The 13,421-nt window shown below is 38.4% G+C and overlaps 1 protein-coding gene across 1 annotated transcript in view; it reads right to left on the bottom strand.

The window, feature by feature from the left end:
* Nucleotides 1-4,922: 4,922 nt before the first annotated feature.
* Nucleotides 4,923-13,421, bottom strand: part of mrc2 (mannose receptor, C-type 2) — a 47,203-nt gene continuing 38,704 nt past the window's right edge. Inside the window, exons 24-28 of the mRNA XM_079876485.1 lie at nt 9,260-9,409; nt 9,047-9,166; nt 8,782-8,961; nt 7,699-7,725; nt 4,923-7,561 (exon numbers count right to left, since the gene is read on the bottom strand). Of these exons, the coding sequence (XP_079732611.1) occupies nt 7,341-7,561; nt 7,699-7,725; nt 8,782-8,961; nt 9,047-9,166; nt 9,260-9,409 (698 nt within the window). The 3' untranslated portion in view covers nt 4,923-7,340. The remainder of the gene's footprint in view (nt 7,562-7,698; nt 7,726-8,781; nt 8,962-9,046; nt 9,167-9,259; nt 9,410-13,421) is intronic.

The following is a 13,421-nucleotide window of genomic DNA, read 5'->3' as shown; positions in this document are numbered from 1 at the left end:
TTGAAAAATTCTCGCCCACAGCATATGCAAAAAAATAAAAAGCGAGGGGGGGTTTGCATTAGTAGTTTGTTGAAAGTCACGGTTATGGTAAAGAGCGTGAAATCGATGAACTGCAAGCCACTTTACATGTCCATCATGCATAAATAGATGCCTCCATTTTGGCCTTACAGAGACCTGGCTGAAAGCTCGGAACAACGATTCTGTTTTAACTATTAATGGCTTTGGGAGTCAAGGAGGCGGCGTTTTTATATACATTAATGAAAGTGGTCATAAGAAAAACCCTGAACTGCAACTGAACTGCTTTCTGTATCATTACGACCATTTTACTTTCCTTGAGAATTCCCTAAAATGTTTGTTACGGTGGTGTATTTTCACCCTAAAGTGAAGGAGACTGCTGAACGTATTGTTTCTAAGTTTCAAAATGTTTTCATGGGGGATCTTAACCATTGCTCATTGAAACACACACTGCATAATTTTCAACAGTCTGTTACCTGTGCAACATGATTTAACAAGACTTTGGACTTGTGTTATGGTTCCATCAGAGGTGCATATATACAAGTCCATTAGTAATCCACCCTTGGGACTGTTTTAAAAAAAAGTATAAGGCTGAAAACAAATCTATCAGGAAATGGTCTGCAGATTCATCTTTAGCTCTGCAAGGATGTTTTGAGCGCACAAACTGGGAGGTTTTTGAAAACTCATGTTCTGATATTGATGAATTAACAGATGTTGTAAAGCCGTTACATACATTTTTAAGAGGATGCTTATACCTGTACAAACATATGCTAATACAAAGATAACTTAATCTATAAAGTCCTTTATGATTGAAAGAAATAAGGCATTTCATGTAGGTGACTTTGAAAGGAAGCATGATTTGCAAAAACAAATAAAGTGTGAAATTAGGAGGGCCAAAAATAGGAGAAAGTAGAGGGGGATCTTAGAAGAAACAGACTTGGCTCTGCCCGGGAGAGTATGCATACTGTAACTGGATATAAGAGTAAAAGTAATGCCCCCATAAAATTGGTTTGTTATCAATCTGATATAGAGCTGGCTCAAGAATTGAATACTTTTTAAACTAGATTTGATGTGCAGGATTTCACTAGTGAAATGAATGTGCTTAGGAATGAGACTTTATCTTCAGAAAATTCCTAAATTGCGGAATTGAGGCCATATCCCAGACAGAAACATAGTGTCGGCCCAGATCCGGCCCACGTCTGGAATCCACATATATGTTGCAGTCTGAGATAGTTGTGCCTGTAGGGAAGACAAGTTATCCTAAGGCTCTAAATGATTCTAGACCTGTTGCTCTGACTTCATTGGTGATGAAATGTTTCGAGAAATTTGTCAGGGGTGAACTTTTATTGAAAACTCAAAATCTTATCACATATCGACATCTAGCTCATTCAAAGGTTACAGGTTTAGGTGCGACCCATGAAGTGAGACTCCTCTTTCTGCCGGCAATACTGTGTCCTTGAGCAAAGCTCTGCTGATATTAACACTGCACTCTGGGTATTGTATGATGCTCTGGATTGAAAAACATCTGCCAAATGAGAATAAAGGAAGCTCAGCTCTTTTTATAGAAAACTACACAGTGCTGAAACAGGCATTTCTGTTTGATTGGCTTCGACATTTGGGAATATAGCTCAGCCCCACACACACACACACACACACACACAGAGGAAGACAACTCTGAAATGAACTGTCACTCAGGTGAAATTATGTATCTGTCACACACAAAACATGTTTACTGTGGCATCAAAATCGAATTAAAACAAAAAAATATACATTTTGGAAGTATATGTTTTTGAAGGTTGTCTTACTAACCAAGGCTGCATTTTTCTAAATAAATAAAACAACAACAACAGTAAAATCATTACTTTGTGAAATATGATTCAAATTTTAAATGACTGGTTTCAATTTAATGTATTTTAAAGCTGAATGTTCGGCATCATTACATATGATCCTTCAAAAATCCTTCTGATATGACTTGTCAATGTTAAAACCAGTTGTGCTGCTTAATATTTTTGTGGAAACCATGATTTTTTCAGGATTCTTTTGATGAATAGAAAGTTCAAAAGAACAGCATTTATTTGAAATAGAAAGCTTATTGTGACATTTTAAGTCTTTACTTGCACCTTTGATCCGTTTAATACATCCTTGTTGAATAAAACTAGTAATTTATTATTATTTTTTTAATCTTACTGACCCCTGTCATGGACAGCTGTGGTCTATTCCTTTGTTATGTCTAGAGTTGATACTAAGTGCATGTGGCATTTGCAATTGGAAGCTGTTGCTGTGAACCCACACCATGCGGTCAGAGAAGCTCTCCATGCAAGTGAAACAGGCCATCGTTGGGCTTCAAAAACTAAACAAATCCATAGCAGAAACATTAGGTTTGGTACATTCTGAAAAATAAGAACACACTGGTGAGCTCAGCAACATAAAAAGGCCTGGACGTCCAAGAAAGACAACAGTGATGGATGATCACAGGATCCTCTCCATGGTCCAGAAAAACCACAGCCAAGAGAAGAACGCTCTCCAGGAGGCATCCGGCAAAGTCTACAATAGACTTCACGAGAGCAAATAGAGGATTCACCACAAGGTGCAAACCATTCATAAGCCTCAAGAAAAGAAAGGCCAGATTAGACTTTGCCAAAAAAAAAAAAAAAAAAAAAAAACCTAAAAAAGCCTGACCAGTTCTGGGAAAGCATTCTTTCCCAGATGCTTTGGGTGATCCAGCATAGCACGGTGGAGGCAGCTTGATGGCATGTGCATGCATGGCTTCCAGTGGCACTGGGTCACTGGTGTTTACTGATGATGTGACGGAAGAAGCCGGATGAATCCTGAAGTGTTTAGGGATATACTGTCTGCACTGGTTCAGCCAAAAGCAGCATGGTTGATTGGATGGCGCTTCACAGTACAGATGGAAAATACTGCAAAAGCTACACAGGAATTTTCTGTAATAGCCGAGTCAATCACCTGATCTCAACCCAATCGAGGATGCATCTCACATGGCAGAGAGACCTACCAACAAACAGCAACTGAAGACAGAAGCAGCGCAGGCCTGGCAGAGCAGCAGAACGGAGGAAACCCAGTCATTGGTGATGTGGGTTCCAGACTTCAGGCAGTCATTGACTGCAATGGATTCTCAACAAAATATTACAAATGAACATTATATTTATGATCATATGTATCTGTCCAATTACATGAAAATAGGGGAACTGTGTATAAAAATGTTTGCAATTCCTAAATGTGTCACATGATATTTTTGTTCAACCCCTCTGGTGGCATACAGAGACAAAATTATGAAAACTGTGTCAGTGTCCAAAAAAAAAAAAAAGAAGAAAAACTATGTGTATATATATATATATATATATATAAATGCATGTGTGTTTGTGTATATATACATCAAGTTTTTAAAAGAAGTCTCTAATGCTCATCAAGCCTGCATATATTTGATCAAAAATTAAAGAAAAAACTGTAAAATTGTGAAATATTATTACACTTTGGATATACTCTAAAATATAGTTTATTTCTGTGATGCAAAGCTGAATTTTCAGCATCATTACTCCAGACTTCAGTGTCACAAGATCCTTCAGAAATCAGTCTAATATGCTGATTTGATACTCAGTTATTATCAATGTTGAAAATGGTTGTGCTGCTTAATTATTTTTTGGAACCTGTAATACTTTAAGGATTCATTGATAAAAATAAAATAAAAAATAAATAAAAAAAACCCAGCATTTATTTAAAATAGAAATATTTTATTACAATATACTATCATTTTCTATTTTATATTTTTAAACTCATCCTTGCTGAATAAAAGTATTAACTTCTTTTTTTTTTTTAAATAAAAAAAAAAAAAATACTGACCCCAATTTTTTAACAGTAGCCTAACACGTTTATACTGTTACAAAATAATTATATATATTTTTTAAAAATCTGATCTTTTTTTTACTTTATTTATCAATGAATCCTGAAAAAAATATCACAGGTTATAAAAACAACATTCAGCATATTAGACTGATTTCTGATAAATCATGTGACACTGAAGACTGAATTCAGCTTTGCATCAGAGAAATAAATTATATTTTAAAGTATATTAAAAAAAATAGAAACCCATTATTTTAAATTGAAATAATATTTCACAATATTACTTTTTTTTTTTTTTTTTTTTATCAAATAAATGCAGCCTTGAGCATAAGAGACTTCTTTCAAAAACATTAAAAATAGAAATGTTTCCAAAATGTTGACAGGTACTGTGTGTGTGTATATATATTTATATTTATATATAGGCCAATGCATCATTCCGTCTTTTTTTTTTTTTTTTTTTTTTTTTAAATAAATGTATCCTTCAGTTTTTGTCGGGATTTATGATAATAATCAAAAAGTGAAAGATACATTTTCATCTCGACCCTCATTATTCCTGAGAATATTTGGAAGCAAACTCTGCCCCCTAGCGACACATACTGTTTAGTGCAATTGCAGGCCTATGTAGATTCAAGTTTCACAAGCATTCATGTAACGTTTTCAAAGATCATTCTAAGCATTTTTAAATCACCTCTGACTGAAATGCATAACTTTAGATTACTGTTAAGACAGACATTTTTTTATAGCAGTCACATAGCAAACATATTATTTATTCATTTTTAAAAGCAAATTCACAAAATATTCAAAACAAAAAAACAAACAAAAAAATGAACATTTTCATTGTCTTCCCAGGGACTGAAGATGAATTATTTTTCTCATTAAGTCAAAAAAAAAAAGAAACAAAAAAAGTGTTTCCCGCAATCTCACTTCTATTTGTTGAGGGCTAATTCAGTCTGAGCTACTCACACAAACTGTTTCACAAAGTCTTAAGGCTGAGAATAATTCTTGCATAATTGCATGACCATGTGCAAGTCATGACGGCAATGTGTGACATCATAGTCCATGTATGTGGAGAAGTCGCATAATCTGATGCTCTGTATGATCTCTACAGTATTATGGTCATTTCATACACACGATAGTGAGAAACAACTGTCCGATGTCGTACTGCAGTTTCAGGCCACATGCGTGCGTCATGTCATTTCTTAGAATTATATTAAAGGCCATTCTCATACAAATCTTATTTCATAGTTATAAGTAAAATACTAAGCAAAAAATTATGTTTTAACAGTGAGTAAGAAAGTTTAAAGTGTAAAGATAGTCTATAAGTGCTGAAATGGCGCCACCTATCTCTCTAAAAACAAAGCCTTGCGAGTAAAGTTAGCACTGATACATGGAAGCACTGGTTACGGATTATTAGTGGTGTTTGCTAACGCACGATTTACAATGATTAAGCCTAATACTTAGGGGTTAGCGATCTGAACAACCCCCTAAACCTAAATAACCTAAAGACCAAAGGAACTTGGAGGTGAGCTCTTTTGAGTAAGCAACTAGCCTATAGCAATGCAATAAAAAACCCTTAGAAGCCACACATCCTGACAAGCACTACTCACTGTTTAAGAGAATGTAGAAATCTTTCTTGGTAAGTAAGTCTAATGGCCTTCAAACTGCAGATTGTATATTGCTTATTAAAACCATGAGAAATAAATGTATAAAGAATGTACACGGAAAAATAGTTTTTATTACTCAGTATTTTTGTCTTGTTTTTCAGTACACATATCTAAACATTTTCTCAAGAAGCAAAATGACATAAGTTATTAAGTCTTGTCTTCTGAAAAAAAAAAGTATCAAGATCGAGTGTTTTTACTTTAAACAAGGTAGATTAGGCTATCTGCCAGCTGGGTAAGAAAAATAATTTCCCCTTTGAATCAAGTTTATTTTTCTTACCCTATTGGCAGATACTTTACCTAGTTTTAAGCATAAACTCACTTAATTTTTATACATTTTTCAGAAAGCAAGAAGACTAAATAGTCATTTGGCTTCTCAAGTAAATATATCTTGATATTTGTGCTGGAAAACAATACTAAGAACATTTTTTTGAGGCGTAACAGCAACAAACCATACAACTTTACCCATTTGTAATAATAATTTGACTTGATTTCTTTGGCAAACTTATCCACAGCACTAAAACACTCTTAGATAAGCCATCTGTGCAAATATCCAGCAGGGAGCAGTAACGTAAGTCCCCTTTCAGTCGCCAACACTTCCCGTAACTCCTGCTCACCTAAAGTCCCTCTCTCTCGAAGCCCCACCTCTCACTGTCTCCTCCTCTCCATCTTCTCCTCCCTTATCCCTTTTTGAAGAACCCATTCAAACCTTCACTATTCTCTCTCTCTCTAATGCCTTGCCCTCTTCGCTCCTGTGTTCTGATTGGCTCCAGATCTGCTCCACTCGCTGACTCGACATTCCACAGCTGGCCACAGCACCGTTTCACCTCGAGGCCTTGCCAAGAGTCGAGGGGGGAAAAAGGAAAGCAAGAAAACAGGGAAAAGTTAAGAACTGGAAAGAAGAACTAAAGAAAGCAAAGAAAGAAGTACAAAGTTTAAGTTTCATTCCATGTACTGTTTGGATTCAGCTTTTACATGAGCTCATCACACCGGCTGAGATCAAGCAAACCGTTACAGTGAGATCAGACTTCCTGTTGGGCAGCTCTGCGTTCAGCGTGTGATTAGAGAGAGAGACATTGCGGTGCTTGTCACAGGCTCATTCACATGCACTTTCATCTGTCTATTTCAGTCTGCAGTTCTTTCTTTTTTTTTGGTTCTGCACCACTGAACTTCAAACATACCATCGTTTCATTTGATGTGTAATTATTATGATTATCATTTTCAGACGGATCAGCGAGGGACCTGGATTCTGAGATAATCAAATTCAGCTGCACAAATTTAGAAAAAGAGCAATAAAAAAAATGGCACAACAAATAACTTCAAAAGTCACAGTCTGAAAAAGAAATACTGTTGTGGCGTTACCTTGTAGTGTGTGTGTGTGATTGTGCGCTCTCATTGTCTGTAAGTTCCAGTCAATGTGATTTTTGGGGGGGCACTGTTCCCTTTTGGCACTAAAGGTTAAAACTGTGACATGAAAAAATATGCATATAACTATTTCAACTTCCGGATAAAGAAACAAAAACAAAACAAAAAAATGCTATTTTCCACACTAGCCAATCCAAACAGCTCCTCTGAGATGGTGGAATTTGATTGGCTGACAGACTTAGATGGATTGACCTTAGGAGAAAAAAAGTTTCAGCTCTGTTGATTTTGGTTGATCATCTGCTGCGCTCTACACAGCTCTCTCAGTGTCTTTAAAGAAAACAAAAAAACTCTTTTTTCCTAAACGTAAATTCTCTCAGTCAGTTGCTGCGGTAGCAGAATAGTTTTCCTTGGTGTTTCGAATCAGTTTGAACACATCCAGCATTATTCGCTCTGTTCGTTCAACTCCATGTCTGAAACGAGAATGTTTTTTTCTGCTTCTTCGGAGGGGGCGGAGTTAGTGCGGCTGTACCGAGCGCTCTCATAGGACCCCGTAGAGCCAAAGCTCCGCCTACGATACAGATAAATCCCACCCACCACCAGAGCGATCAGAACAAGCGCTGCCACCAGGACCTGAATTAATACATGGAGATGGTTGACCTCAGCTGGAAGAAAGAGAAAAAATAAAATATTCAAATAAGTAAATGACAAGTAACTTTATGATTATTCATTCAATAGATTTTTGATAGTATTGTCAACATATTTTTGGTAAATGAGAGGTTTAAATATGATTAAAACTTACGGAGAAATACAGGATCTGTTGCGGCTCCTATTGGAAAAAAAAAGAGAAAGGAAAATTGGGCTCAAGAATGTGAATCATTGTATTAGCATTTCTTCGATTTCATACATTCTTAGATATTTATTTTTTCCATGAGTTCAACTTATTATTTTCAACATTTCTTGTTATGTACTACTGTTTTTGGTTGGTAAGTTATTGTACTGTTTTAGAAGTCTCTTATGTTCAACAAGGCTGCATTGATTTGATAAAAATACAGTAAAAACAGTAATATTGTGAAATATTATTACAATAAAGCAATTTATTATTTTAAAAAGCAATTTATTCATATCTAATATGCTGATATGATGCTCAAGAAACATTTCTTATTATTATCAATGTTAAAAATATTTGTGCCACTTAATATTTTTGTGGAAATGTTTTTCAGGATTCTTAATGAATAGAAAGTTCAAAAGAACTGTTTTTACAATATCATAAATGTCTTTACTGTCAGTTTGATCATTTTAATGCATCCTTTAATGTATCATTACTTTTGCATGACCATTTATCAATCAATGAGGTCTTTTTTTTGTTGTGCTCTTAAAGGGTTATTAGTTCATTAAAAAAATTTAATTCTGTAATTTTTTACTCATCCTCATATCATTCCAAACCCGTAAGACATTTGTTCATCTTCAGAACACAAATGAAGATCTTTTTAATGAAATCTGAGAGCTCCATTGACGGCCTACGCAACTACCACTTTCAAGCTCCAGAAAGGTAGTAAAGACATCATAAAAGTAATCCATGTGAGTCCTTTACTACCTTTCTGGAGCTTGAAAGTGGTAGTTGCGTAGGCCGTCAATGGAGCTCTCAGATCTTCATTTGTGTTCTGAAGATGAACGAATGTCTTACGACATGAGGGGGAGTAATGACAGAATTTTCATTTTTGGGTGAACTAACCCTTTAAGACTTCTACGTACACATACTTTTGGAGTCTGGATGACACTGTGGTTACACATAGGAATGTTTTAATAAGTTTGTGCTTATGTGTAGCTTTTTTTCTATATGCAGATATATCACATGTTTCCATATGCATGTGACAGTCCATACCCCGTGGTCGTTTACAGATGACTCCATGTGTGCGATTTTTACAGGACCCAGGCCTCCAGAGGCCCGTGTTGCTCTGAACCCAGAAGCAGCTGTTGGCGGACAGCATGCTCAGATTAGCGTCCTGCTGTTCCCAGTTACTGTAGTCCACTACTTCGCTGTCGGACCACTCCAGACTGCCTTCTGTAGAATCAAACACATACAGGGAGGTCTAGATCCAAATTTAATTTCAATAAAGGAAACAAGTGTTAATTAACAACCATCTTGCCTTTGGAGTTAAAGATCATTCCAAGCCAAGCGCCGTGGGCCTGTTGTTGAAAACTTTGCATGTGCTCCCACACAAAACCATTCTCGTTTTCATCTAATATTGACAACAGCTTAGCTCCCACTGAAAAAGAAAAAAAAACAAGATTACAAAAAGTTAATTGTGTAATATGTTCCTGTGCTGTTCTTGTTGGCTTTTCCTGTGTGTGGACGTTACCTTTGCTACACTTGCGTATGGCGTCGTGTTTGAACTGTAGCTCGTGCAAGATGAACGAGTAGCAGTGATTTCTGAAAGGAATCCAGGACCAATTACCTACAGGATGTGGGCAAATACCTGGATACATCCACCTGTGGTCTGTCCTCCTCTCTGACACAGAAGCAGAACAAGCAAAATGCTATTAGAACACACCTGCAAATTTTGCAGACACAGACACAGATCCAAACACACTGGCTATGCCTGGAATGGAACACCAGCACACTGCACAGTATACACCTGTGTTGTTACATTTTTTAAAATAGTTTTTGGTCATTTAAAATAATGTTGAAATAAAATAGTTTAAATATTAGATGTAAAACTCAAATTGAACAACTTACAAAATTTAGATATGCCTTAGAAACTAACTGAAATAAATCAGTTTTAGTGTTAAAATTACTCAAACTAAAACTGAAATAAAAAAAGCTGTATAGAAATATAACAAAACTAATTAAAAAAAATGATAAAAGCAAATGACTTAAATGACTTAAACTAAAATTGACTGAAGTGAAAATAATACAATAATCAGGGGTGCACATAACTGCTGCGCATATGTGGTAAAAACAAACGACGCACAGCAGAAAACGTGGAGGGAAGCGCTTTTGTTTTGAGTACCAACATTTTTGGGAGCAGGTGAGTTACTGAAGTAGGATTATTCTTGTGATTTTTAATAGATAAGATAGTAAACTATCTTTTAAACTAACCATGATTCCAACATATAAACCTTACTTCCCCTTTTAGGTCTAACATTCTAACACAATGTACTAAGACGTTCTGTTCTTTGGCTAAATGTATGTTTCACCTTTGGCTAAAACTTGTGACTTTGGTTGTGTGAGTGTAAAAATAACAAACATGGGAAATAAAACTAGACAGATGTTCAAACTTGAAACCTTGTGATTATGAAGTAATCAAGAAAACAGAGTTTGCCTCTACCTAGTAACAAGAGGGTTTGCATATGAAGAACCAATCAAATTGTAGGGAAATTATGTAATGTATCATGTCATTTCCACCCATTCTCCTTTTCTTTAAACCTGTTGTATTATTATTGCTGGTGGGATTCTCTTTGAAATTTGTCTGAGATCCTCCGACCGTGCTTCTTCTTGGGGGAGATTCTCCGAGAACTGCTCGGGAAACTCTCCCGGCCGTGATTAAAGCATTTAGAGGACATTTGCTGAAGTCTGTCTGTTTATTATTGCTGCGCAGCAAGTTAGTTAGGGGAACAAGTGAGAAATAGGGGACGTCGATTGTAGACGAGACCCAGATATACTAAACTTCGACTGTAGACGTTAGGGGGCGTCGATTGTAGACGAGACCCAGATATACTAAACGTCGACTGTAGACGTTAGGGGGCGTCGATTGTAGACGAGACCCAGATATACTAAACGTCGACTGTAGACGTTAGGGGGCGTCGATTGTAGACGAGACCCAGATATACTAAACGTTGACTGTAGACGTTAGGGGACGTCGATTGTAGACGAAACCCAGATATACTAAACGTCGACTGTAGACATTAGGGGGCGTCGATTGTAGACGAGACCCAGATATACTAAACGTCGACTGTAGACGTTAGGGGACCTCGATTGTAGACGAGACCCAGATATACTAAACGTCGACTGTAGACGTTAGGGGACGTCGATTGTAGACGAGACCCAGATATACCAAATGTCGACTGTAGACGTTAGGGGGCGTCAATTGTAGATGAGACCCAGATATACTAAACGTCGACTGTAGACGTTAGGGGGCGTCGATTGTAGACGAGACCCAGATATACTAAACGTCGACTGTAGACGTTAGGGGACGTCGATTGTAGACGAGACCCAGATATACTAAACGTCGACTGTAGACGTCCGGGAACGTCAATTGTAGATGAGACCCAGATATACTAAACGTCGACTGTAGACGTTAGGGGGCGTCGATTGTAGACGAGACCCAGATATACTAAACGTCGACTGTAGACGTTAGGGGGCGTCGATTGTAGACGAGACCCAGATATACTAAACGTCGACTGTAGACGTTAGGGGATGTCGATTGTAGACGAGACCCAGATATACTAAACGTCGACTGTAGACGTTAGGGGGCGTCGATTGTAGACGAGACCCAGATATACTAAACGTCGACTGTAGACGTTAGGGGGCGTCGATTGTAGACGAGACCCAGATATACTAAACGTGACTGTAGACGTTAGGGGGCGTCGATTGTAGACGAGACCCAGATATACTAAACGTCGACTGTAGACGTTAGGGGGCGTCGATTGTAGACGAGACCCAGATATACTAAACGTCGACTGTAGACGTTAGGGGACGTCGATTGTAGACGAGACCCAGATATACTAAACGTCGACTGTAGACGTTAGGGGGCGTCGATTGTAGACGAGACCCAGATATACTAAACGTCGACTGTAGACGTTAGGGGGCGTCGATTGTAGACGAGACCCAGATATACTAAACGTCGACTGTAGACGTTAGGGGGCGTCGATTGTAGACGAGACCCAGATATACTAAACGTCGACTGTAGACGTTAGGGGGCGTCGATTGTAGACGAGACCCAGATATACTAAACGTCGACTGTAGACGTTAGGGGGCGTCGATTGTAGATGAGACCCAGATATACTAAACGTCGACTGTAGACGTTAGGGGACGTCGATTGTAGACGAGACCCAGATATACCAAATGTCGACTGTAGACGTTAGGGGGCGTCGATTGTAGATGAGACCCAGATATACTAAACGTCGACTGTAGACGTTAGGGGGCGTCGATTGTAGACGAGACCCAGATATACTAAACGTCGACTGTAGACGTTAGGGGACGTCGATTGTAGACGAGACCCAGATATACCAAATGTCGACTGTAGACGTTAGGGGGCGTCAATTGTAGATGAGACCCAGATATACTAAACGTCGACTGTAGACGTTAGGGGGCGTCGATTGTAGACGAGACCCAGATATACTAAACGTCGACTGTAGACGTTAGGGGGCGTCGATTGTAGATGAGACCCAGATATACTAAACGTCGACTGTAGACGTTAGGGGGCGTCGATTGTAGACGAGACCCAGATAGACTAAACGTCGACTGTAGACGTTAGGGTACATAGATTGTAGACGAGACCCAGATATACTAAACGTCGACTGTAGACGTTAGGGGGCGTCGATTGTAGACGAGACCCAGATATACTAAACGTCGACTGTAGACGTTAGGGGGCGTCGATTGTAGATGAGACCCAGATATACTAAACGTCGACTGTAGACGTTAGGGGACGTCGATTGTAGACGAGACCCAGATATACCAAATGTCGACTGTAGACGTTAGGGGGCGTCAATTGTAGATGAGACCCAGATATACTAAACGTCGACTGTAGACGTTAGGGGGCGTCGATTGTAGATGAGACCCAGATATACTAAACGTCGACTGTAGACGTTAGGGGGCGTCGATTGTAGATGAGACCCAGATATACTAAACGTCGACTGTAGACGTTAGGGGGCGTCGATTGTAGATGAGACCCAGATATACTAAACGTCGACTGTAGACGTTAGGGTACATAGATTGTAGACGAGACCCAGATATACTAAACGTCGACTGTAGACGTTAGGGGGCGTCGATTGTAGACGAGACCCAGATATACTAAACGTCGACTGTAGACGTTAGGGGGCGTCGATTGTAGACGAGACCCAGATATACTAAACGTCGACTGTAGACGTTAGGGGGCGTCGATTGTAGATGAGACCCAGATATACTAAACGTCGACTGTAGATGTTAGGGGACGTCGATTGTAGACGAGACCCAGATATACTAAACGTCGACTGTAGACGTCCGGGAACGTCAATTGTAGACGAGACCCAGGTAGACTTAGGTCAGGTGCGTAAAAGAAAAATCTACCACATTCTCCATCTCTGGTAAGAAAGCAATCAAGATGACAAGTGTGTGGAAACCGAGGCTTACTGAAGCGTTTTCAAATTGTGCCGAAAATCGGTCCAAAAAATTTTAACGGAATAAAATGGAATCCAGAACAATTAAAACGGAATAAAAAAATGAAATGGAACATCATCTACCATGTTTGAGAGGAAAGAAGATAGTGAGGAGAGCAGTCAGAGGGAAAGTGATGACGACAGCTTGTAGGATAAGTGTGCCGC

Source organism: Squalius cephalus (genome assembly GCF_949319135.1).
Source record: "Squalius cephalus genome assembly, chromosome: 1".
Taxonomy (NCBI): Eukaryota; Metazoa; Chordata; class Actinopteri; order Cypriniformes; family Leuciscidae; genus Squalius; species Squalius cephalus.
This window is presented reverse-complemented; position numbering and strand designations above follow the sequence as displayed.